The sequence below is a fragment of the Triticum aestivum genome, chromosome 5D (assembly GCF_018294505.1).
Source record: "Triticum aestivum cultivar Chinese Spring chromosome 5D, IWGSC CS RefSeq v2.1, whole genome shotgun sequence".
Classification (NCBI taxonomy): Eukaryota; Viridiplantae; Streptophyta; class Magnoliopsida; order Poales; family Poaceae; genus Triticum; species Triticum aestivum.
The window spans coordinates 330,448,713-330,475,713 of NC_057808.1; the positions used below are offsets into that span (position 1 = coordinate 330,448,713).

Sequence of the window (27,001 nt, forward strand, 5' to 3'; positions counted from 1 at the left end):
CTTCCGTTGCAAGCTGCAAATTTCAGGCCCAGCATTGGAAACAACGTGAATGACCTCGGCACTGATCCGGCCCATTTACTTGTTAGCGGATAGAAAACTGACAATTCGTATTTCCGTCAGCAACAACAGAAAAGAGAACATTTAAAAAAAAAGGAACGCATGAAGGGATTGTGGACTGGCTGTCTGTATACACTACTCCCTCCTCCGTTCTTAAATATTTGTTTTTTTAGATTTCAAATAAACTATCACATACGGATGTATATAGACATATTTTAGAGTATAGATTCACTCATTTTGCTTTGTATGTAGTCACTTATTGAAATTTCTAGAAAGACTATTATTTAGAAACGGAGGGAGTAGTATGGAGTGTGGATTCTGCCTTTTTTTCTCATTCGACCAAACTAAGAAGAATAGGACAGTTGCAGCATGTTTTCCATGCTTCAATCTGCGCAGAGCTTCAAGCTTGAGATAGCTTATTATATGGTCGCACTTGTTTTCAGAATATTCTTTTCATTTTTCGAAACGAAAGAGAGAAGGATCGTTTCGAAAGGAGCGAAGATTAATTTATTTTGAGGTGCTCACTGCTCACTGCTTAGAGAGGCGGCCGGAGAGGCGGAGACGTCTCTCCGACGTGGAGCCCGTGCGTTCCTTCCTATCTCGAGAGAGGCCAAGCTAAGCACGGATCACGGAAGGCGACGGACAAACAGTAGCAAAAGCCGGAGGAGCATCGCCATCGACACACGGCGTTGCTTGTGAGCTGTGATCACACTGATGAGTCACCCGTCGTTTTCGAACTTGCCTAGTACTACTCCTATTGGTTTCGTGGCATGGCATGGGACAGAGACATCGCTCCATGATATCCTACGGAGCAGAACTGCTTTTTCACACACGTGGATGGTTCCCTCGAGAAATCTTGGGCAAATCACTTTCCGAAGAACACTATACTAGACAGAAGTTGGTATGGAAGATGAGCCATTCTTTGCACGCTCCGATGGGCGATGGTTATCTTGTAGACCAGCACACTTGCTTGCTACTTCCACCTTTCACTCATATTTTAAGTTAATTGTTTTCTCAAGTTTGGATTGCTTACCACGAATACCACATGGTATTTTAGATAAAATTTTGATCATCTATATAACTAATAAAATGCGAGATATATTATGCTACAAAAGGTATATCATTGGATTTGTACTTGAAAGATGTTTCACATGGTATAATAATATTGTAGTTCATATTTTTCTAGTTAAATTTATGAAAAAAACATAAATCACTCGCGCGAGAGGGGTCGTCGAGCGTAGTTAGTTTTTTCTACCCCATAATTTTCCTCAACTGTTTTTTAATTATCGGCGCAAGGCTTCGCCCAATTCATTTCTTACAAGGTGATATAAGAATTAAATACAACACTTTTTTTCTTTCTTTTAGTGGAATAATTTTTTCTTTCCAACAAGGGGAAAAAACTTGTTGACGTGCAAAGCTGAAAAGTTCAAAACCTTTTCGTCTTCACTGATCAACCTCACGCTCTCGGTTTCCTTTCGTCTCGTCCCGTTCCGCCGTCCCGTGCCGGACCGCCCCACCCACCACACTCCCTCCCGGAGCAGTTCACAGTCTCCACTCCACCTCCCACCTATAAATCTCCTCATCGCCGCCGTTCCTCGTCCCGTCCTCACTCCTCCTCCCCTTCCGCAATCCCCTCGCTTCGCACGGCGAAGCAGCCAGAGCCAGAGCCCGCCTTCCAGAACCAACCCGCCCACCATGGCGAGCTTCGCGAGGCAGGAGCACCAGTTCCTCGCCGAGCTCGGCCTCGCGCCGCGCAACCCGGGCTCCTTCGCCTGCGGCGCCTGGGGCGGCTCGGGCCCCGTCGTCACCACCACCAACCCTAGCAACAACGAGGTGCCTCTCCGATCCGCTCGATTTCGTCTGGATTTTTGGGGACTCGCTGTGTTCTCGGCGGATTTTGAAGGATTTTGTGTGTGTGTTTGTGTTTCAGGTCATTGCTGAGGTCGTTGAGGCGTCCATGGACGACTACGAGAAGGGCATGAGCGCCTGCTTCGACGCCGCCAAGACCTGGATGGCTGTAAGTTCCACGGGTCGAAATGCCCGCTAGCCTCGCAGCAATTTGGCCCCCATGACGATGTGCTAGTAGTATGCTGCTGCTGTGCTTTCCCCGTTACCACCAAATGCTGGCGATTCTAGTCCCTTGCAGCTTTTGAGTTTTCAGGAAGTCTGCAGTATTACTGTTCACGAGTTGGTAGAGGCTTTATGGGCTCTCATTTTGATTAGAGAACAGGAGAATGAAGCATAATATGCGAATTTGCTAGCTAATCAAGTGTCACTACTAAAATGCTAAGACAATAAAGTACCACATTTGATTTCACACTGCAATTCAGAGGTCATCCAATTGTTTGGATTTATCAGTGTTTTGCTAAATGCCTGCCTATGTACTGAAGGTCAGCAGTGCTGTGACCAAGTGAAATCCCATATATTCATGGAGCACTGCTGACTTATTAGATTTTTTGGTCTATCAAATAATTTAGTGATGTCATTATGTTACTAAATTTGTACTTATATGATATACCAACTTGTCCAGATTCCGGCACCAAAGCGAGGAGAAATTGTTAGGCAGATTGGTGATGCACTGAGAGCAAAGCTTCATCACCTTGGCAGACTTCTCTCACTCGAGATGGGGAAAATTCTCCCTGAAGGAATTGGGGAGGTTCAGGTAAAAAAAATGATGAATACCTTGGAAGTAGGCACACAAATTTTAAGATAAAGAGGTCTTGAAACAGGGTGGTGGGGGGTTCAGATACATAGGAAGTAGGAACCACCCACGCCTCCCACTGTCTGAGCTAGGCTCAATTCCTAAGGAGGTTCAGATTGGAGCATAATTGCTGCTAGGCCATCAGTAGAAGCCTCAGACGATGAATTTATCTGTTTCAGAACACATGTTTATGTTCCTGTTTAGGACATTAGTTACTTGTTATTCGCTAAAACTGTATTATCATTACGGTACCATTGCATTGTCTGCTGAAAATGCAACCTAGCCAATTAGTACAGCATACCCATGATATGAAGCAGTATCGGAACAGGGAGTGGTTTCTTGTTGTTATGTTTCTTCATCTCTAGATTAATCAACCTTGTGCCAAACTGCCAACAAACTATGTGCTCTAAGGTTGTATCTTCTAATTGAGAGAGTGAATGATCATATAAGCATAAATGCAATGTAGTGTTGATTTCCCACTCTGCACATTATGTCATCAACACAACAATTTTTGCAGGAAATTATTGACATGTGTGATTATGCTGTGGGGCTAAGTCGTCAGCTAAATGGATCCATCATACCATCTGAACGTAAGACCATTTTCTTTTCATCATATTATATTCTGATGATAGGTTCAAAGCAAGGATGCAACATCATCAGTAATGAGATGTGCCCTTTTTACCATATTGGTTGCAACTGGTTGAGAGAAATTAAAGGATTTTTGTATTTCGTACTATATCTCTAATAATGTATCTGCCTAAGTTGTCAGCTGGAATCAGTGAGTGATGGACTTGTTAATCTGGATTGCTGTTTTGTACAAGCTTATGTGCCCTGACATGTTGCATTACATTCTGTATGAACTCTTCGATATGCGCTAGCTAGGTAATCCCTTTACTTAATCTAATATGGGATCCACCTACTGATATGATTGATTATGACAATTATTGTATGGACTGGACGGTTGTGCAACCGATTGTACTGACTCGCTTATCCCCGAGAACACCTAAGACACAGGAAAGGATTATGGTAAAATATTCAGTGGTTCACTCCACTGGGCAAGGTTTTAGAGAAACCTGACAAATTTTCAGCATTGCCTCTGATCTGTTATAGAAAAAGCTTGTGTACTGGTTGGGTTGTCTATTTAGAGAAATCTTCCTTTGCAATTCTTTGATATAAACTGTAAATGCACCAGTGCACACAGTCTGAAAAGAACATTGAAAGTTTGCTAATGCTGCCTTCTGTATTCTTTGCAGGCCCAAACCATATGATGATGGAGGTAAGTGGAACCAGCATCACATTCTCAGGTATCATCATTGGACTGCTAATGAGTAATCCTTATCCGAATAGGTCTGGAATCCTCTTGGAGTTGTTGGTGTCATCACAGCATTCAATTTTCCTTGCGCCGTGCTGGGTAAGTTGACCATTTCGATAATTCTTGCATTGCACCCTTTTGGAAAGTGACTACAATGTTAATCCATGTAGTTCACTCTCTACTGCTATAAACAATACATGTAGGTCGTACTTATTACTCATCTTCAAACGTTATGTTGCTCTCAACCTTTACTATGTCAGTTTACTTCGTTTAAAAGTGCCAGGAAATTATGGTTAAGTCTTCTTTTTGTCATGTTTTAGGTTGGAATGCTTGCATTGCTTTGGTCTGCGGCAACTGTGTTGTCTGGTAAGAATGGTTTACTTGTAATATCGTCATTCATGTTGATAACTGTTTTACTTGGCTTACATGATGTCAGGTGTTGTATTTTCTGAACTTATCTTAACTTTATATAGTTTGTTATATGTAAAACATCAATAGAAGTCCATGCTACCTTGGCATGTATCCAATATCCTCTTGCGTTCATTGTTGTGACTTGTCCTAGTTGTTGCTTCATAGAATGGAAACAAAGTCTTGCTCTGGATAAACCGATCAGTATATCTGTGCCAAATGCAACTTGTGACATGCCTATAGGTTTGTTGTGGATAAAAGATAAATAGTTATAATTGGCAGAAAAAAGGGTGAATCTGGGTTCTTCAGTATGTGTTCAATAGATTAATGATATGCTGATGCAAGAACACTAAAGAACATGCTAAACTGAATTTTGTTTGTTTGTTCAGTACATCCCAGATATCACCTAGTGGTTTTATTTTCTTTCAGTGGCAGCATGTTCTGTCAATATCACAGACTGGTACAGTTTCCTTGTGTAATTATGTTCCAATCATTACAGGAAGGGTGCTCCAACTACTCCATTGATCACTATTGCAATGACTAAAATAGTGGCTAGTGTATTTGAGAAGAACAACCTGCCAAGTGCAATCTTCACAGCTTTTTGTGGGGGTGCTGAAATTGGCCAAGCAATTGCTCTTGACACAAGGATACCTTTGGTTTCATTCACAGGAAGTACAAAGGTATTGAACTTCTGTAGACCTCTACCCTCGTGTTCTACATATTGTTTCCTAGATTTCACTGCTGGTATGAAGGCAGTATCAGAATGCCCTGATCTAAATTCATTTTGATGTTGCAACCTCAGTAGATTTCCTGCACTGGTATTTTGTGTAGCTGTTTGAAGTCCATTTTCCTGTTGGAAGCCCTTGGAGCACTTGCTAATTATTATGTACTACATTTACGTAGCTGCGTGGATCTACGGTAAAATCTGAAACAATGATTATTCAATGCAGGTTGGTCAAATGGTTCAGCAACAGGTTAGCGCGAGATTTGGCAAATGCCTTCTTGAACTTAGTGGGAACAATGCCATTATTGTCATGGATGATGCAGACATTCCACTAGCTGTGCGTTCTGTTTTGTTTGCTGCTGTTGGCACAGCAGGACAACGATGCACTACATGTCGTAGGCTGGTATGATAAAAACAATGTTTCTTTATTTGTCCCATGGTAGTTATTTGAGTGGTCTAACTGCATTTTCTTAATATAGTTTCTTATTTTTGACAATTCTTAATACAGCTTCTTCATGAAAGCATATATCAAACATTTCTTGATCAACTTGTTGAGGTTTATAAACAAGTCCGTATTGGGGATCCTATGGAAAAGGGCACCTTGCTGGGACCACTGCACACTACTGCATCGAAAGAAAGCTTTTTGAAAGGCATCCAAAATATCAGATCCCAGGTCAAAATTTATATAGTTTTTATTGGTGCAGCAACAGTGTTTCTACAGTATTATTAATCTCTCAGTAGCAAAATCTATTAGGTCATTTATTATTTAACATGAAGTTCTGATAATCTAATTTGACTGCATGCTAAATCATTCAGGGAGGAAAAATCCTTCTAGGGGGATCTGCTATTGAATCAGAAGGGAACTTTGTTCAACCAACAATTGTGGAAATCTCACCTGCTGCGCCAGTTGTGAGGGAAGAATTGTTTGGTCCTGTCCTTTATGCCATGAAATTTCAGGTAGTTAACAATCCAGATTTGTGTGTTATTCACCTGCTGTATATGGCATTGATATCATTGTCATAAGCATACGTGCCCTGGTTATCAATTATCCTGCAGACTCTGAAGGAAGCAATTGAAATCAACAATTCTGTTCCTCAAGGATTGAGCAGTTCTATATTTACAAGGAAACCAGATGCTATTTTCAAGTGGATCGGGTAAGATTTCGTTCCATAACCCAGAGAGCTGTACTGTTAGTTTTTTAGCATCATCTAGACATCTAGATGTCCATGCTCACAGTTGGTATGACTGCACTCTGATCTTACCTTTGCTGCACTGAAGGATGATGACTCTGTTTTCTAATGGTCTAACGCTGGATACTTTGTGTTCACCATTTTCCTGTCTATCAAATCAAACCAATTTTAAGATTCAACCAAGTTTTTAGCATTTTTCAGTATATTATATATATACACGAGACATTATTTTCCTTTTCTAGCTGATTATTCATGTTCATTGACTCTTCAAGAGTCATCTATTCAATTTCATGATACTCAATTGGTATGACTGCACTCTTTTCTTTTTTAGCTGATCATTCATGTTCATAACTCCTGTGTATATTCCCTATGTGTGCTAGAAGTATATCTTTCGTAAATTGTATTTTAAAACAATTGATCCACCTTACATCTGTTTGCATGTATACACTAGTAACGGTTGTTCTTATTCTCCTTGCTATGCAGGCCTCATGGTAGTGATTGTGGTATAGTGAATGTAAATATACCCACTAATGGTGCTGAAATTGGCGGAGCTTTTGGTGGAGAAAAAGCAACCGGTGGTGGACGAGAAGCAGGAAGTGATTCCTGGAAGCAGTACATGAGGAGGGCCACTTGGTAAGTAGGCATATCTTTTCTGGGAATTTCGAATGGTACAAGCTGTAGATCACTCTACAACAGAGATGGATTTGATACAACCTATACTTACTTTTGCTTTCCTTTAAGTTGTAATTTGAAGCTTACTAACTTGGATCAACTGTATGCTAAAATAATGCAACCAAGCCTTTAGTGAATGCACATGCTCATTGCCATTAGTTCCCAAGTTCTAGACTAACAAAGTTGCATGATTGAGATTCTAGTTTGTTATAACAAGCATATTATGCCTTGTTGGAGCATAGTGGACAAACATAGGAACATCATTGAGACTCTAGTAGTTAGTATTGTTCTCTTCCTGTGGAGCTTGTGCAAGCCCGTAAAACTGAAGTTCCTATCTTGTTACTAGGGAGAAATATTTTTACGTTACCAGCTCTAGTGACTGCTAGGTACCACTATCAACCTCGTGTTACTTTGATTCTGAAATGTGACTTTTACCAAGCTTCTCATTGGTTTGACAATGTAAATGCATTTGTTATTTGTATTTGAGAACTGAGACAGAAACAAGCAAAACCGATTGGTTACTATTGCTTTTTTTGTTATACTTTGACCTCAACTGTCCAGTATGCTAAAGCTCACGCATCAAGGTTCTGCAATTGTTTTCATTTACTGATGTTGGTTACAAATATTTCCAGTACAATCAACTATGGAAGCGAGCTGCCTCTAGCACAGGGGATAAACTTCGGCTAGTTTGGTGCTGAAGGACTGCCAGTGAAACGTCGTGCTGCAGCTTGGGGATAAGGTGTTGCCGTGTTGAGATATCTGCAGAGTGCAGCCATCATCTACAGGAAATTCTCTATGTGTCGATCATTGCACCCAAATTGCGACGCTGCTGCTGAGTACATATAATAAGAGATGTGTTGATCTCATGTATGCATTGTTCATGCCTTTTGGCATGTTTAGCCATCTGTGCCTGGACCTAGTCTATTAATAAACTGGAAAAATAGCATATCTTCCAGTGAGAGTAACATTTTCCGCGTGCTACCTTGAGATCGGACTGCTCGAAATAAAAGGAGACCGTAGCCTTCAGGTCGTTGTGCAAAACGTTAAGATCTTGATGAATGTCCACCAACCTACCTTTCTCTACCTTTCTTGGCCTTTTGATCGACGACGATAACTGTCACACGTGTGGTCATTAAGGGGTTTGCTCACACGTTTCGTGTGGTGTTTAAGAGGAACAGCACACATGCCTACGTGTGGACAAAACAACTAGCGTCCACACATCTTTTTTTCCTCGCGGTCTCTTTCACATGCCTACGTGTGGGCAAAATGGATAACGCCCACACGACTTCTCTTAACCACCTACCTCACGGTTTCGCACGCCCCGCGTGACAGTCACCACGCGTCCCCGCAGTTGCCATGGTCCGGACTCTCTTCAATGTCCGTTTAACTGCAATTGCCATGTCGGACAACTACAGTTGCCATGGTTGCTCAACTGCAGTTGTCATCTCAGGTCAAGTGCCAGATGCCATTTTGGACAACTGCGGCTGTTGCCATATATGGTCTGGTTTACTATAGTTGCCATGATTTGAAAACTTTAGGGGTTGCCACCTACTAACACTAGGCAGTTGCCATGTATGGTTTGGTTTACTACAGTTGCTATGATTTGAAAACCTTAGGAGTTGCCACCTACTAACACTAGGCAGTTGCCGTGTAGTGCTACAAAGAGACATGGCAAAATAACATGTTTCGGGTAAAGAGAGAGTTGCCATCTGCTTACAAGTACACTAGGGCAGTTGTCGTGTACCCTGCAAAACACATGGCAACTGACATGTTCGGGTAAAAAAAGAGAGAGTTGGCATCTGCTTACAAGCACACTAGGGTAGTTGTCATGTACACTGCAAAACATATGACAACTGGCAGCTTTGGGTGTGGGAGAGGGGACGGGCGTGTGGGCGAGATGGCAAATGCCCACACACCAGCCCTTGTGCGTGAGTGAAAATGGACGTGTGGGCGAACTGCTAAACGCCCACACACCGACCCCTCCCTGTGTTGAAGCGGACGTGTGGGCGACCGAGTGAATGCCCACACACCCACAAACGAACGCGGATCCACGCATGTGGACGAGATGCAAACGCCCACATGTGTGGGCGTTAGTGTTTCCGAAAAAGAAAGAATGCCCATCAGCCTCTCAGAAAGAAGTCCTGAAAAAAACTTGCATGGTCACACAACATCTCTGCTGTGTTTTTCTGCACAAAAATGAAGCCGATGAATTTCTTTACTCCCATTTTATAGAATCATCCGGATCCCGGTTTGTTTCACGGGCCCATTAGTCCAGTCCACATAAAATTTGCTTGTAGGGTCCTTTTTTGGCTTTAAAAAATGAACACGTCAAATTCCCTATGTTACACTATGATTAAATAGGATTATTCCTGGCAAGAGGTTAGACCATTTTGATAAAAGTAATTACACCACAATTAGGGCTATGATTACTCCCACTCTGTTAACATGTTGCTGATAACCACCAGGGCTATTACACATAACCCAAATGAGTGCTTAAAATGTGGGTTAGTGATTTTGACAGGCATGCATTAGCTTTGTCTGGAGATTTAACCCTTCTAGAAAATCTGTTTTTTTAGGAAATCATAAACTGTCTTTCAAGTGGACTGTTAAAATTTATCTTATAGCCAGAAAACTACGAAACTCTGAAGCTTCAAACTTTGGTTGAAAACTGAAATGTTCTAGAATATCTGGAAAAAGTTCCAGAATCGTAAATGGTCTACTGAGTGGGTTTATTGAAACTTCAACCCAAACTAACCAATTATTCAGTCAAAAAACTATTCAAGTGTCCATTTGGGCTATTTCAACACAGAGTCATAATTGTTCTTATCTTAGAATGCAATGCCATGTCCAAATATTGGTGGTTTTCAGTAAAATATTAATGAAGTGGTGGTTATGACCAATCATGACCTCAATTATGGTGATTTGTGCAATTTACTCTTGTGTTAACCAAGGATTTTCGTACATTAGTCCTAGCCTACGAAATTGGTACAGAATTCCTGTAGACCAAAGGAGACCCATTTCTATTCATATGTGTTTTCCCGTGCTTGCAATCGAAAGAGGCTCTTATTCCTTGGAAGTGAAACAACTACCTAAACATAATCATGGTATCCATGATATTTCTTTACATGGACACTACTTGTTAGAACACATACAAATCATCATAATTTTTTCATGAGTGTCTCGGCGTGTGCATCAAGTGATACACATTTTTTTTCGAGGAACCGACAGGAGTGCTGCCTTTTTCATTTAGATGAGAACAAAAAGTTTATATACAAATGTAATGAGTTTTTTTAGGGAACTCGAAGAAAAATCTAGAAATAAAACCAAAAGGTGGAACATCCAATGCCCTCACTGTCGTTCCCTCCTCCAAAGGCCAGCTTCCATTGCTTGATGTCCTTGAAGGCAAGGGCTGCAACCTCAAAGTGGGTGAGACGAGTGATGCTGAAGATCCATCTGTTGCGCTCTTTTCAAAGGTTCCAGATCGTGTAAAGGATCCAGTCACTACAAGGCCTTGTCTCCCTTGGGGCCATGTAGATAATCTTATCCCACCAATCCAAAAACCCCAAAGCTTGCGCTAGGTCGATCATGATGATCTCTCCCGTCCATGCAGTCACTTGGTTCCACACGGCGGTGGAAAAAGGGCAGTCTTTGCAGATGTGCACCATAGTTTTCAGGGCACACAAACATAACTGGCAGGTTCATGTGGCCATCTACAAATGGACAACATGTCCACTGCCAAGATTCTCTTATGGAGCACAAGCCAACCAACGACTTACATTTGGGCTCAACAAGCGCTGGCCAGATCTTTGCAGGGGCAAACACAAGAAATGATTTGTGGATCTACGCGGTGTAGGTCGAGGCAGACGAGTAATGACACATATGGTCCAATTCCAGGACATGCAATCCTATTGGCCCGAGTGAGGGTTTCCTAAGAGAGATTGATGAATCCGTGTAGCTGCATCGACGAATTAAGATGAGCGACGACGCAGATCCAGTTCTAATTCTGGAGCTCCTTGATGACAATCCCATTCTTTCGCGAACTTATCTTGAAGAGCTTAGGGGCGAAGGTTTTGAGCAGACTTTTGTCAGCCCGTTTTCCATGCTAGAACATTACCTTAGCGTCATCGCCGATGGTGATCCCGGTGGAGGCCCGGAATAATTCCATGTCGGAGTTGTTACACAGGAGGTTGGAAACCGCCTAGGGCCATTTCGGGTGATCAACCCACTGGAACCAAAGCCAACGAAGCCAGAGTGCCCGCCCAAAGCATTCAAGGTCGACGATGCCAAGGCCACCAAGTGCCTTTGGCCTGCAAACAACCTTCCAATCCACCAGCAGTGTCCCCCAACACATTATATGCATCACCATCGTGCAGAATGAACTCGTGGGAATTTCTGCTTGTTTGTGACCCACTTGGGCATTGGGAGCATCGTGATATGAAAGGTAGCAATTGCCTTGCACACCGAATTTTCCAGGTCGATTCTCGTAGGCCACGAGAGATTTTTTTCCCCTTGCATCCAGACAACCGTCCCACAACCTTGTTGATAAGGGGTTGCAACCCTACCTTGCGCAAACAACAGGTGTGAAGAGGCATGCCCCAAATTCTTGCAACGAAATGTTGCAATCTTATCCGGGAAGGCCGAGAGGATGTCAAGCAGTTCAGTGTTCTTATAGCATACTGGGAAGACCTCTATCTTTCCCAAGTTAGTAACCAACCCCGCTAGCCTTCCCAAAGGTCGATAGAATCTCAGAGATATCAGAGAGCTCTTCCTTATAGGGGTTGGCAAAGATGCCGACATCTTCATTATACAAGGAGATCCTACATGTCACTTCAGGTGCTCGGATGAGCTTCAGGATACACGACTCAATGGCCACCTTGAGGATCTTTTGTAGATGATCTATAGCAAGGATGAAGAGCATGGGCGAAAGTTCCCCCTGGGCGCAACCCGCGAGCGTGGGTGAAGGGGTTCCCATTCAGAATAACACGCTAAGATGATATGGCCAGCGACATGCAGATCCAGTCATGCTAGCGTTGTCCGAAGCCGAGGTGCTCGAGCACCTCGAGGAGGTAAGCCCGGCTGACAAAACCGAAGGCCTTAGAGATATCCAACTTGAGAAGTAGGTTAGTCATGTTGGTGCGGTGGAGGTCCTTGATCATGTTCTAAACGTCAACTAATTGTCGCGAATGCAACACTTTTGGACAAAGGCGCTCTGGCACTTGGAGATAATCATGGGCAACAATGGCACTAGGCAGTTGGCTAAAAGCTTGGAGAAGATATTCGAAATGTTGTGGATCAAACTATCGGTAGTCACCAACCTTGCTAGCATCAGATTTCTCAGGCAAGAGGATGATATTGGAAGAGTTTATTAGGCTGGCGTAGTCGCCCCTAAGGTTAGCTAGCTGCAAAATGGCGGCCACCACGCCCTATTTGATGATGTCCCAACAAGATTGCAAAAAGCTCCGATGAACCCGTCAAGTCCAGATGCCATAATCTAGGGCAAAGAGAAGACCTCATCCTTAATTTCCTGCTCGTCAAAGAAAGAGTCAAGGTCAGCCAGGTCATGGCGGGTGATACCTATGTTGTTCCAGTCTAGAACCCTGTTGCGCTGGGTGTCCTTACCCAGATGATCATGGAAGTGCTTCCGCAACACCTCCTCCTTGTCCTCTTTGGTGATGGCAATCCCACTGTCGGTTTGAATGGCCTGCATGAAATTCTTCTTCCTGTGTCTGTTTACCCTTTCATGGAAGAGCTTGGAGTTGACGTTGCCTAACCTAATCCAAGTGATACTTGAGCGTTGCCTAAGTTTGAGCTTCTTGGTAGGCATGTCGAAGTAGGAGGACTTGAGGTGTCGACGGAGGACACGCTCGGGGTCCAAGAGGGCCTGCTCTCCTTAGTGAGGTCAAGCCTCCAAGTCACCTCCTTAGCAACTGTGAGCCGCGTGGCAAGCACACCCACCCTCTCCTTCTACCGTCTTTTGAGGGCCTTTGCAGTAAGACAAAGCTTGATGTGAATCCGATGAATGGCATTCCGAGCCAAAACAGGCTTGTTTCAGGCCACAACAACCGTTGCGTGGAAATCTGGGATGCGTGGGGTTTGACATCTATGTGTCATTAAGATGGAATTTTCTTTTTATTCAAAAAATTCTGCATGTACGATACCTAGGGTTTGACATCTTTGTGGCTCTGAATATCTCAAGATTTGTCGACTCAGTCTCTCAAAGGTGCTCACAGGGGTAGAGTGTGCATTTGTGCGTTCGTAGGGGTGAGTGTATGTACATTTATGTGAATGTCTGCTTCTGTCCTATGTTTCTCAAAAGCCAAGTTGAAGAAAATTGAATCATGGCCCACCCAGTTAAAAGCAAAATACAGAGCCTCTTGGATTCTTAGAATTGTAAAAACACAGAAATACATAGAATTGTAAAAACACAGGAATAGGAAAATCACAGGATTAGAAAGTCACACTCTTGCGAATCCTACAAGATTTGAGTTTATTTCATTGCATCACAAAAAACAAATGATTTTTTAAGAGGTTTGATTGGATGCTAGATTTTCTATGAGATGTAGTGCAAATGGTTTTTAAGAAAATGTTATATATAATTCAATAATATGACTCGAAGCTATCAACACAAGAAAAATTCTTAAGCATTATAGTGCTTCAAAATCCTATGAACCAAAGAGGCTCTTAAGAGTGAGGGTAAACTGTACCGTGGGAAAATATTTTCTGCTCTCCTTTAGCCAGGCCCACCCAACAAATTCTTTGTAGCTTTGACGTTGGACGTAAGTGCATAGAAAAAATATATGCACTAGTGGTTGGGGCGCCATCCTGTGGCATCGCTTGAGAGGAAGTTGTGCGCTTGTTTTCATAAAAAAATACATAGGGTCCTCGCCTTCATCTAGAAAAACATATTAGAAAAAAAAAAATCCTCACTTCCATCTAAAAAAAGTAAAAAAGAAAAATATTACCACCGCAGTCTACTAGCGAGCGCCACTTTGCATAGCCCTCCATTTAAAAAATACGTGTGGTCCTCACCTTCATCTAAAAAAAAACATTTAGAAAAAATTATAAAGCTTTATTCCAAAAGCTTTCTCACTGCGGCCAATCAGCTCGTGCCATGTGGCATAGCTGGTTGGCCGCCCTTCTCCCGACGCTTAATGGGTTTAATGCTACATTGAGCGGGGAAAAGACACCGAGGGGCACAAATACAGACGTGAGAAAAAATATTCATCATTATAGGCTCCAGCAAGTAGCAACTCTAAGGAGAGACTTAAGGGCTCATTTGATTCAAATAAATTATATAGAAATTTGGAGGACTTTGTTTTGTAAGTTTTTTTCTATGTATTCCCTCTATTTTTATTTACTCTGTATATAGCTTTGTCTCGAGTCAAACTTTGTAAACTTTGATCAAGTTTATACAAAAAATTATTAAGGTCCACAATACCAAATCAATACCATTAGAATCACCAATGTATATATTTTCATATCATGTTAATTTGTTATTGGGAAAATTTAGATGATTTCTATATAAACTTGGTCAAACATTATAAAATTTGACTCAAGTCAAAACTAATATGTAGAGTAAATAAAAATGTAGGGAGTACATCGTTTGATTCACATGATTTTTTTTTTCTTCCCGAAGAATTGCTTTGCACTCTATTTTGGAGGAATTTTCATCCACTTAAACCTATATGTACAATTCTTTTGTTTTTTCTGTGGTGTCAGAACACTCAGTAGAGTCATGCGTTTTCTTTCGTATGTTTTTTCTTAATACAATACAGATGCAAGCGCTCATATAAACACGCATATACTTATCTCTATAAACGCACACACGCACACCCTATTTCTATGAGCACCTCCAAAAGACCGAGTCGACATATCATCTTGATATTTTACAGAATCCTGCAAATTAGGAGGTCATTAAAAGTTAATCGAGATTATGGATGTTGCCCTCCCTAGGCTAGAAAATGGATGAAATGATAGTGTATTAGGAATCCTGCGAAAGCAAAAATTCATGACTACTTGGGAAGTAGCACTGGCTGCTCCACTACAGGCAGGAATCATATCTTTGTGGTGCAAATATTAAATTTGAAGAACCTTCCACATGTCAGCACTGGTAAAAATACAAGTGAGCACCACAATAGCTTTATTTAGCTTTTCGAAGAGAGGACGATCCTGTGCTCCAATAAAACATTATCTTATGTTCTTGTGAGGACGTATGTATATTGTCGGAGAATTATTGTTACTCCTACCTCTGCTGGGTTTTCCCTTGTAAGTATTTTCATATTGCTCCTATAGGGAGTTCACTGATTTTGTATTATTTTGCAAGTTCAAGGTCTTACCGTTTATACATTAATGATGCATGCAGGCTGCAGCTTCTGCTACATGAATGTGTTTAGGCTGGTTGTAATGGGTATGATACTACATCCGTAGTACATAGTATCATATGTTAGTATCATAAATGACTTTATTTATTAGCATGCATGACACATACTATCTGTATGCTCATTGGAGGAAACGAAACCAAACGAGGCATGGCTCGCAGCCAATAGTCTTCCACCTTGGTCGCGCTACCAATTCTAATAAGCCCTACACACCAGACCGGAGGGAGTAGTAGCACAACGTTTAATATGATACGGTATCATGATATGATACTCAACCCTCTTTTTTTTATTTAATTCTATGTCACCTCATCAAATTTGCATAGTTAGCATGCATGATACTACCTGTGATACTCCCATTACGACCAGCCTTAGAGTTACAATATTGGCCTGTGCTTTTTCCACGGGGAAATATTCGACCATGGTTAAATCGATGATATTTAAATCCACCCATCATTATGTCTAACCATGGTGCTAATCCCATTGCTGGCAAATGTGAATTCGAAGGGAAAACAACGTGGTAGGCGCGACACCACTCGATGCAGTGGGCAGCATGGCCTTCTTACAAAAGCTGTTTTCATTAAATAATTGTCCAATGCAGTGGTAGTCCTGCTATATAAATTGATTCAATTTGGTTAGCGCCACCGCGCCAAAGGTGGGATGATGGTGTTATCACTGAGAGCGATGGAGCATTCAGGCTTGTCCTTTGGATCTGTTTGGTTCAAAACAAATTTATAATGATTTTGAAGGATTATATTTCTCATCATTTTTTAATATGATACGCTATGTATATAATTCTGTAAAAGCAATAATTTTATGCGATTTCCCCCCTTCAATAATTTTTTTAAATAATACATTTTTTGTTTAAAATTACAGAAATAATACGCAGAAAAAAGAATTTACAAGAATAATACACCGTCGGCCCACTGCAGGCCGACTGAGCCCAGTCGGCCCACTGCAGGCCGATCGGCTATCAGGAGGCCGACTGCAGGCCGGGCAGCCACGCGGCGGCCTGTGGTTGGTCGTGCCACGCCGCGAGGGGGGAGGCAGCGGCCTGTCGGCGTGGTGCGCCCCTGTCGGCGTCCCGCAGGCCGATCGGCCACCTGGTGGCCGACAGGGTGCGGCCGACCTGACGCGCGCTGGCCAGCCCGCCCTTATCCTCTCCTTCCCTCTTACCTGCATTGTTTTTCTCCCTCCCTGCCCATATCCTCTCCTTCCTCCATTCTTCTTCTCCCATTGCTCCTTTCTTCTGTGTTCTTCCTTCTCCTCTCTCTACAGAAAAATGGCACCCATTTGTGCACCTAAATGAGCTACATTTTCGCGATTTTGGCACCGTGAATGGGTTCAACTCATTTAGGGCAGCGAAAAGAGGTGTCGATCTACTGACGGGGTAGCTCGTGGTGGTCGTGGTGAGCATTTTGGTGGAGGTGGTGGTGGTGAAGTTGGGGCAGTGTTCATCGTTGGGGCAGTTGGGGTGGTGAGGTGGTGGTGGTGGTGGAGGTGGTGGAGGTGGTGGTGGTGGAGGTCGTTCGTCGTTCGTCGTTCTTCGTTCTTCGTTCTTCGTTCGCACGCACGCTTCAAGGGTATATTTCAGCCCTCATTTTATTTTTCGTAGGTGCTCCGGGATTATACGTAAATATTGTTATTTGCCGCGGTAGTATACGTAAATATTTGTGTGCGATTATTGTTTTTTGGCCCGGTAGTATACGGAAATATTGTTATTTGCCCCGGTAGTATACGTAAATATTATTCGTTCGCACGCACGCTTCGTTTGATGTGAAAATAAATTTGTGTGCGATTATTCGTAATATAGTTGTAGGTGTGTGAATTGTATTAGTTGTTAGTGGGATAATAAGTTGTTGCTTAATACTTGACACGTACACATGTGCGGGATAAGAAGTTGGAAACATGAATAAAAACTTGGAAAGAAGAGACAAGTTTTTTTTTGAAGAGTTGGGGTCGGCATGTGCATAGCAAAACGAATAATATTACATGTTAAAAAACGAAGTTAAAAAATAGAGTTGGAAACATAATAAAAATTTAAAAAACGATGTTAAAAAAAAGAGTTTGAAGAGTTGGGGTCGGCGGCATGTGCATAGCAAAACGAATAATATTACATGTTAAAAAACGATGTTAAAAAACGAATAAGAAGTTTTTTTGAAGAGTTGGAAACATAATAAAAATTTAATAAGCAAGCAAAAAATAGGAAAAGTAGAACTACATGTTAAAAAACGTTTCAGTCCGTACCCGATGCGAATATGAAGCGGATTACCCGCTAACCTTTATTATGCGTATTTTCTAAAGTTTAACCCATAACAAGCAATGCCACACTGTTTTTTTAAACGGCCACGCTGTAGTTTAACAAAAAAACTTCTTAGCAAGGAAGAATTTTACATGATCGTAGAAATAAGACGCATGCCTTTTTCTAAATTATTTTAACATAGATTAAAATAAAAAATACATCAACATGGCCATATAATTCAAATAAACTGAATTATCATATTTGTCGGTTATATTATTATTATTATTATTATTTGAGGCCTATTTATTATTAGTAAACATGGGCCTATTTATTATATTATTTACTATGGTCCTGGTAATATATATATAGACATGTCTAATACTTGTATTTCGATGTTGAAAAAAAATAGGTGAGTCGAGATGTCCGATGTAGTGAAGTTGAGATTTTACTATGGTCCTGGTACTGTCCAAACAAATGAGTTGGGAGCAGATCTGAGTGAATTTACTCACATAGAGGTTGCAATCAGCGCACCACAAACATGGTCTGTTAGTCAGTTGAAAGAATGGATTGCGGCAAGTTTAGGTCTTGATACTGAAACAAACACCGTCGGTGTTCATGCATTGTGGACACGGTCAAGTTCAAAAATTTACTTTTATTTGAGGCAAATAGAGGGAGACTCCGATTGGGTGCGGTGGTTACAAGGTTGTGAACGAAGGGGATGCAATCCTGTTGCTTTAGTGCTTCCCGTCGTGAAGGAGGTCACTGCACATGAAGGGGAGGGTGGCTACGAAGGACAGAGCAGTCATGTAGAAGGAGGAAATGCTTATGGTTACGACCAAGGACAGAGCAGTCAGGTAGAAGGAGGAAATGCTTATGGTTATGAACCAGGGCAGAGTAGTCAGGTAGAAGGAGGAAATGCCGATGGTGATTACAATGGCGAGGTGGACGCTGACGAGGTAGATGGGCACATGCAGAACCAGATGGAAGAAGAAGACACCGATGTTGAAAGGGGTCATGCCGATGATTCTGACGAGTCAGATGAAGAAGAAAATGCAGAGGAGGTCCCGAATCCTGCATGGTGGAATCATGACTTATCATCTGCAATGACCATGAATGATGGGCATGATTCAGCCTGGCAATATCACCAGAACAATATTGCGACGGGTGCTATGTATCCGAACAAGCAAGCCCTGAAGGATGCAATAATTAATTGGGCAATGTCCACGCAAAGGGTTTTCAAAGCTGAGGTGTCCAGTCAGAAATTCCTCACAATGGTATGCAAGAATGCAGATTGTCCCGCAAGGGTGCACGGCTTTCTCCCTAAGTATGGCACAAGTTGGGTGATAAGTGACTTAGTTAATCACACTTGTCTTATTCCCTGCATCCCTCAAGATCATGCCAACCTTTCATCCATGCTTATTGCTCGACTGTTTTACGATGAGATAGTGCAAGGCAAAGCTATGGAAGTGAAGGCAGTGCAGACAAAAGTGTTCGCCAGGTTGAAGTACAGAATTTCTTATGGCAAGGCTTGGAGGGCTAAGCATGCAGCGCTTGAGAGGAGATTTGGTTCTTATTTTGATGCATATGACTCTGTTGTCCACCTCCTCCACACCCTGCAGCAGCGGAATCCAGGCACCTATATCGATATCCAAGACATGTTCATGCCAGAGTTCCCAACTGTGAGGGTTTTGCATCGTCTCTTCTTCTCTTTCGGTGTATGCATCGAAGCTTTCAGGCATTGCCGACCGGTGATATGTGTTGACGGTACTTTTCTCACAGGCAAGTACAAGGGTCAGATACTGACAGCCATAGGTCAAGACGGCCAAAATCAAGTCGTCCCACTGGCATTTGCTTTTGTGGAGAGTGAGAACATTGAAAGTTGGACATGGTTCTTCAGGCAGTTGAAAATATCAGTTGTCAAGGAGAAGCCGAATGTGTGCATCCTTCATGACAGGCATGCAGGTATACTCAGTGCGATAAGGACACTGACAAACCCAGGCCCTGAGGAACAAGTTCCATGGCAGGACTTGCAGAGCCGTTGGTGCATGCGCCATCTCGGGGCTAATTTCTTCTCGCAGTTTAGAAATAAGAACCTGATGAATCTATTCAAAAAACTCTGCAAGCAGAACCAGTTATGGAAGTACAATTTGATACGCGACAGACTTAATGTGTGCACGCAGAGACACGTGAGGGACAGGAAAGCTGCAAGAGATGCAGCGGTGAGGGCACATGTTGAAGCAGTAGCTGCACAGTTGGCAACAGGAACAGCGGCCGTGGAGGAGGAGGCTGTTGGGCTATGTGACCTGCCAGGCTTTGACCCACCTGGTACTAGGAGAAGGCTCGGGAGGTCGATTAAAACGTTCGAGCAGTGGATAGAGCATGAGCCTCTGGAGAGGTGGTCTTTGCTACATGACACACATGGAGCAAGGTACGGTGTCATGACAACGAACCTCGCGGAAACATACAACTTTGTCCTCAGAGGAAACCGGGCATTGCCACTTACAGCAATCGTTGAGGGTATTTTCTATGGCACCGTCAAGTAGTTCAGAGACAGACGTCAAATAGCAGAGCAGCATATCTTGAACAACCCAAATACACGGTACTGTGAAAGAGTCACGAAGTACATGGACAACAAGATGCAAAAAGCTAGGTCACACACTGTAGTCGCCATCGGTAATCAAGAAAGAAGGTTTGAGGTCCGCTTAGCCAACAACAAATTCGGATGTGCAAATGAGTTGAGGACGCATGAGGTGAAAATTGGCAATGAAGCCTGGCCAACGTGTGAGTGCACATGCAATAAACCGAAATTGCTTCACCTACCTTGCTCACATGTACTTGCTGCTTGCGGGCAGCTTGGAATGGACGCAATATCGTTTGTGTCTCACAGAACGTTTTCACGGTGTTTTTCCGGATGCTCCCGATCCGGTATGGGAGCATCACGGACCTAAGTATGAGTGGTGTCTAAATTTCCGGGTAATTTCCCCTACCTATTCTCTTCAAGTTATCGCGCATAAAGTTGTACAGAAAATAATTGCAGCTTACTAAAACTTTCTCTTCGCTTAATGCAGATCCAGAACTTCCGGGCGCCCTTGATTGCGGAACAGATCACTCGGAGCCTCGAGGCCTACTTATTGTGGCTTTTCGACAAGGTGATGTTCACGGAGAACCATGTCACTACTATCAGCGCCCTCTACATCCCTATGGCACTCAAGATAGCGAGCGCTCAGACGGCGAATCAGATCAGACAGAGGAGTTGGGGTTCGGCGGTGTTAGCGGCTACATACCGAGGTATGTGCAACGGTTGCCAGCTTACATCGAGAAAGCCAGCCCTTCTTGGATGCCCTCTATTCCTACAGCTGTGGTCGTGGGAGAAGTTCTCTATAGGGCGACCAGATGTATGGGTTCATGAGCCTATAGACGCCATGTTTGATGTTGAGGGCATCGACATGCCTACTTTCGGTCTGTGTTGGACTCGTCGCAAGGTATGCACCGTGTTGTAGTTTAATGCAACTTTTTCTGCACAAGAGATCGATCGATGCGAGCGGCTACTAACTTTTATTCTCTGCAGAGACGCTTTGCTAGTGATCAGACCAGGAAGGCATACACAGCATTGAACGAGCAGTTCAATGCGTACACCGGGGTAATCTGGCAGCCCTACACGGAAGCAGCCATACAAGCGAGATACCCTGCTGGTATGTCTGTGCTATGCACAAGGGACAGAGATTACTGGATGACAAAATCGAAGATCATCTTCGATGTCTTCGTCGAGGAGATGGCACAAGAGAGGGTTATGAGGCAATTTGGTCTTCTGCAGTTGGAGCTACCTCCCCCTATAGAAAACCCGGTGCCAGCACACATCCACAGGTATTAACCAGTTTTTCAATGTTGCATTTTCTTTCATAGTACTCCATTCGAAGCTTTAGGTAATTGTTGAACACACACCACAATTTTAGGACGACAAGGAAGGGCATGAACAGGACAACTGCTGAATGGCTAGTTAGACTAGAGCCGTATGTTATAGAATGGGAGACAGCAAACACAAATCTATGGCACGAGAATCACAATTTCGATCTCGATGAATTCAATCTCTATTTGCGGCGCTACATGACCGGAACACGGTTACGCATTGTTGAGTACTCCCACCCAGAGGAGTTACCGGATCCTACTCCGTCGGATATGTACCCGAGCTATGATACTTCGGGCTCTAGGCAGTACGCGGTAAGATATTTTTTCTTTACGTAATGTTGTCACATACTTTGACGTGCAAGAGACAGACATTATTAATCGTCATGGAAATTTGCAGGCTACCTTGACACGCGAACTGTATGACGACGTGACCACCTTTGGACGATCACTATCGTCTGGACCTCTTCTTCAACATCGTCCAGTGGTACAGCCCTTCTTGGAAAGAATTCAGAATAAGATACGGACTGTGTACGAGGCTATCACGTGCACCCGGAGAACCGATGTTGTTCAGCACGAGCAGGAGCAGCCGCGTCACTCCATGCAACGACATCAACCACGTCCACGCCTAGCACAGCAGCCGACAACCAGGCCACCCCGTCCTGACCAACCTGGCAGTTCTACGTGGCACCCGCAGCACTATGGTCCCACGTCAAGCTTCGTGTTTTCTCCACAGCCACAACAACACGGTCCCTCGTCGAGCTTCGTGTTTTCTCCACAGCCACAGCAGCACGGTCCCTCGTCCAGTTTCGTGTTTCAGCCAGAGCAGACGTCACACCCAGCAGGTATGTGTCTTCATATTTATTGTTTTCAATATTAATTGACGCGACCTCATTCTTCATGATGAACCGTTCCATCGCGTAGGGGCCTATGGATATCAGGCGTCTATGTCGGCATCACATGATACGTGGGGGAGTGATCAACATCCCGAGGACAACATACAGGCTCAGATGTCGCAGCACACCCAGTGGATGAACATGTTTTCGACTCCTCCACCAGGCCCCACACAGGATACACAGCATGACCAGGGAGAGTCTGAGATTCCTCCTCGTCACGTTAGGGCACCCGACAGGTTTGGATGGTCCCCGATTCCAGATCCGCCTCCCCGCCAGGCCAGACGTCGTCACTGACGCTTCTATGTATCTGTATCAGTAGAGACATTACCATCTATTTCTGTGTAAGACTTATGTCTATTCTATGTATGAGACAAATGACTATGTACTTATGTACGAGACATATGCCTACTCTATTTTAGTACTCTGTTATCGGAACTACAAGATCATATGTAGATAGAACATAATATTCATACAACGAGACATTGCAAGCAAATAGATAGAACTACATCTAAATTAAATGGTACGTAACTGAACTCACAACATACAGCATAAAAACTACATGAAGTCATCATCGTCATATGTTCGCGCCAACTTTTTCCCGCCATATGTTCGCGCCAACTTTTTCCCGCCACCCGTTTCCCGCCACCCGTTTCCCGCCAACCCTTTCCCGCCATATCGCAGCCGTTCTTTCCCGCTATTTTCTCCTCTCTACCTATAAAACCCCCTTCAGACGGAGCTGCATAAGCATTGCAGTGTGCTGGTGGTAAATTGGAGCACTGTGGTGGAGGTGAAGCTGTTGTTCGTCGTTCTTCGTTCGAGCCAGAGCACCGGCAGTTTGGTGGCCGCCGTTCGTCCTTCATCCTTCGCACGCACGCTTCAAGGGTATATTTAAGCCCACATTTTATTTTTCGTACGTGCTCCGGTAGTTTTTGTTAATATTTTTAGATGTCAACTAATTAATCTGTCAATATTTGTAGTTGCTACGGCAAATATTCGTAATATAATTGTAGGAGGGTGAATTGTATTAGTTGCTCCGTTAATATTCTGTAATATATAGCTTCGTAATATATAGACATGTCTAATATTTGTTAGTGGGGATATTAAGGGGTAGGGTAGGTACTCAATGCGATTTGTGTGTTGCAGATGGCTGAGAGTACTCAGTGGGTGCTTAGCCCTATTGTTCATGTCCAAGGCTTGTCTCCAAGTGTTGTGCAAGTTAGTGAAGTGGACCTCACTTTTGATTGGTTGAAGACTAAATTCATGTTGAAGCAAGGGTTGAAGGAAGACGATTTTGTGTACTACGTCAGCAGGAAGCATTCGGATGGCCCTGGGGAAAGAAAATTGATTGACATAACTGATGATGGCAAGATTCAAGAAATGCTGAGCGAATGGGAATGGAAAAGGGTTGTTCAGTTGCATTGCTACAGGAAACCGAGTTATATGTGATGCATTTGTCATTCGAGATCCGCCTCTCCGACAGGCCAGACGTCGTCATTGCCGCTCCTATGTATCAGTAGAGACATTACCATCTATTTCTGTGTGAGAACTTATGTCTATTCTATGTATGAGACAAATGACTATGTACTTATCTACGAGACATATGCCTACTCTACAAGATCATATTTAGATAGAACATAATATTCATACAACGAGACATTACAAACAACTAGATAGAAATACATCCAAATTAAATGGCACGTAACTGAACTCACAACATACAGCATAAAAACTACATGAAGTCATCATCGTCATCCTCGATCGATGCAGAACTCTTGCCCTTCGACGATGAAGAACTCTTGCCCTTCGACGATGCAGAAACCTTGCCCTTCGATGATGAAGAACTCTTGCCCTTCGACGATGCAGAACCCGGAAGCGGCGGCATGAAGATATCATCTTCGTCCTCGCTCTCCTCAGTCCATAAACATGGATTATTTGCTGCAATCCTTCTGAAAGTTTCACTCTTCGGCACCACTACCTTCTTCCACCTGTCATGCAACCTAAGAAGTTCTTTACGTACCTCCTCATAGGTCCTTTCAGGCCACCCAGAACTACGTAATTGGTGAGCCAACTCATTCATTATGGTGTCACTACCGGTGAGTTCGTCCCATGGAACTATCCTATTATCCATCCTGAAATCGGTAGCTAGCCTCAGAAGAGTCCTGCTCATCCCAGGGTGAAAACTACGATCGAAAGGATAATGGGACATCTCAACTACACTACACTGCAATGCTTATCCAGCTCCGTCTGAAGGGGGTTTTATAGATAGAGACGAGAAAATGGCGGGAAAGAACGACTGCGGTATGGCGGGAAATGTTGGCGGGAAATGGGAGGAGGGAAACGGGTGGCGGGAAACGGGTGGCGGGAAATTGTTTGGCGGGAAATGGGTGGCGGGAAATGGGTGGCGGGAAATGGATGGCGGGAAATGGGTGGCGGGAAATGGGTGGCGGGAAAAGCGCAGTTTGGAAATGTCGATAACTTTCAAAACAAATGTTCATCACAATGGAAAAAGTTCCCGCCTTTCAAAAAATGCATGCAATTTTTTTGGAAAATATGATAAGAAATAGTTCGTGCCACTAAATGAATGTACGTCACCTTTGCTGGAAATATTCTCGTGTTTCCAAAAAATATCCATGACATTCTACAAAATGGTACTCCCTTCATCCCATAATATAAGATGATATTACAATCAATATACTCACATATCACGTGGGTTAACAAATGTTTAGATGGATCATGATATTTTAAGAAAATATTCGCGTGTTTCTAAAAAAAGTTTCTGAAATTTTCAGAAAAGCATTTTAAAAAATGTTGTGTGGTTTAAAAAAAGGTATTTCCATTAAAAATGTATTTGAAGAAATGTTACCATGTATTCATAACGTGTTAAAATATATACTTTTAAAAAATATTCGCGTGTATTATTAAAAATAGGCATGCACCAGTCGGCCCACAGCAGGCCAACTGAGCCTAGTCGGCCCACTGCAGGCCTATCGGCCAACTGCAGGCCGACTGGACCCTGTCGGCCAACTGGAGGCCGACTGGGCTTGAATCTGCTGGCCGACAGCCCAATCGGCCAGCAGCAAACTGATGGGCCTCCAGTCGGCCTGCTGTGGGCCGACTGGGCTCTGTCGGCCTGCAGTAGGCCGATGGTGTATTATTTTTGAAAAATCTTTTTTTTGCGTATTATTTCTGTAATTTAAAAAAAATGTATTATTTAAAAAAAATTAGCACATATACCCGGACATCATGATCTACTCATGCCTTCTCGCATAGCAGCCGCTAGGGCGTACTCCTCCCCTACTCCCTCCGCTGGTGAGCCTGTGAATTCTTCTCTCCTCTGCCTACTGCTCTAGCGGCGGGGAGGGGGATACCGGTGCTTTGGTTTTGGCTGGTAGACTAGGCAAGGATTTTTTTTAAATCCTCGCATGGGTGACGCTGCAAGTGCATCTAGTGCCCCTTAGTGATTTTGGTGTATTGACGACTTATAGGTTAAGAGACTGATGCGTTTGTGAGTGTACAAGGTCTATAAGTCTATGAGGAGTTTGATATTTACAGAGAAAGTCGACCCCTAAAAATGAATGTCTTCAATTGAAGACTTTGGATTTCTGAAGACTTTGAAAGTGAAGAAATTGGTGTGACCGTGAAGACTTGGTATTCATTCGAGGAACATTAAGTGTGAAGACTTTTGTTTTCGTAGTTTCATTTTCTCCTTCTTGAGTCATAGGAAACACCGTACTGTTAAAGGGGGTCGAGGAAATACTAAGGAAAATTTTCCAAGTGATGCTCATCTCAAAATCCTACACCTACCAATCCCTTCGAGTGAAGCCATTGAAAATCTCTTACAGCTCAGTCAATTTCTTCAGTGATAGAGACGAAGTTCTTCTGGTCTCTGAGGAATTTGTCCTGGCTGAGGAGTTAGAAATTCGCCAGTGCGGATTGCCTACAAGTGAGGAACATGATAGCCCTGAGGAATTTGACAGTCCAAATATCCGACCGTTGCTGTGCTACGCGCCAGCTGTCCCAAAATATCTACCCACCTAACGGTCATATCATTGAAGGGCATTTATGTCTTATCATGTCGGGCTGCTCCCTAGGCTATAAATAGCCGCCCCCTACAACCACTAGCTGGTTGGCTGCTCCGAGAGAAACTGACACTTGTCATTTGAGAGCATCCCATCCTCCGAGGACTTTGAGCGAAAATCATCAAGTGAGGAAACCCAAACCCAAACACCTACAAACCCAAAGTGATTGAGCATCACTGAAGAGATTGATCCTGCGTGGATCCGACGCTTGTTACCTTTGAAGACTGTGCATCTTCCAGACGGTTAGGCGTCATGGTCTAGAGCATCCAAGAGGAAATTGTGGATCACCGAGTGACCGAGTTTGTGAAGGTTTGGAAGTCACCTGAAGACTTACCACGAGTGATTGGGCGAGGGCTGTGTGACCTTAGCTCAAGGAGAATACGATGAGGACTGTGTGTCCTCAGGTTTAAATACCTAGCCGCTCCAACCAGACATACAACTG

General features: G+C 43.3%; 1 protein-coding gene across 1 annotated transcript; it reads left to right on the forward strand.

The window, feature by feature from the left end:
• Positions 1–1,527: 1,527 nt before the first annotated feature.
• Positions 1,528–8,090, forward strand: LOC123121538 (aldehyde dehydrogenase family 7 member A1). The gene is made up of 14 exons (XM_044541541.1): positions 1,528–1,890; positions 1,988–2,074; positions 2,588–2,719; positions 3,276–3,348; positions 4,012–4,034; positions 4,106–4,169; positions 4,391–4,436; positions 4,978–5,158; positions 5,429–5,605; positions 5,711–5,875; positions 6,019–6,159; positions 6,259–6,356; positions 6,876–7,025; positions 7,697–8,090. The coding sequence occupies exons 1-14, from the start codon at positions 1,753–1,755 to the stop codon at positions 7,749–7,751; spliced, it is 1,530 nt and encodes a 509-aa protein (XP_044397476.1). The 5' UTR covers positions 1,528–1,752; the 3' UTR covers positions 7,752–8,090.
• Positions 8,091–27,001: the final 18,911 nt, after the last annotated feature.

Excerpts from the sequence above, each read along its gene's own strand:
- LOC123121538 (XM_044541541.1), top strand. The coding sequence starts at position 1,753 with ATGGCGAGCTTCGCGAGGCAGGAGCACCAGTTCCTCGCCGAGCTCGGC. Across the intron at positions 5,606-5,710 it reads GCACTACATGTCGTAGGCTG|CTTCTTCATGAAAGCATATA; the intron begins GTATGATAAAAA and ends TTCTTAATACAG. Across the intron at positions 6,357-6,875 it reads GCTATTTTCAAGTGGATCGG|GCCTCATGGTAGTGATTGTG; the intron begins GTAAGATTTCGT and ends CTTGCTATGCAG.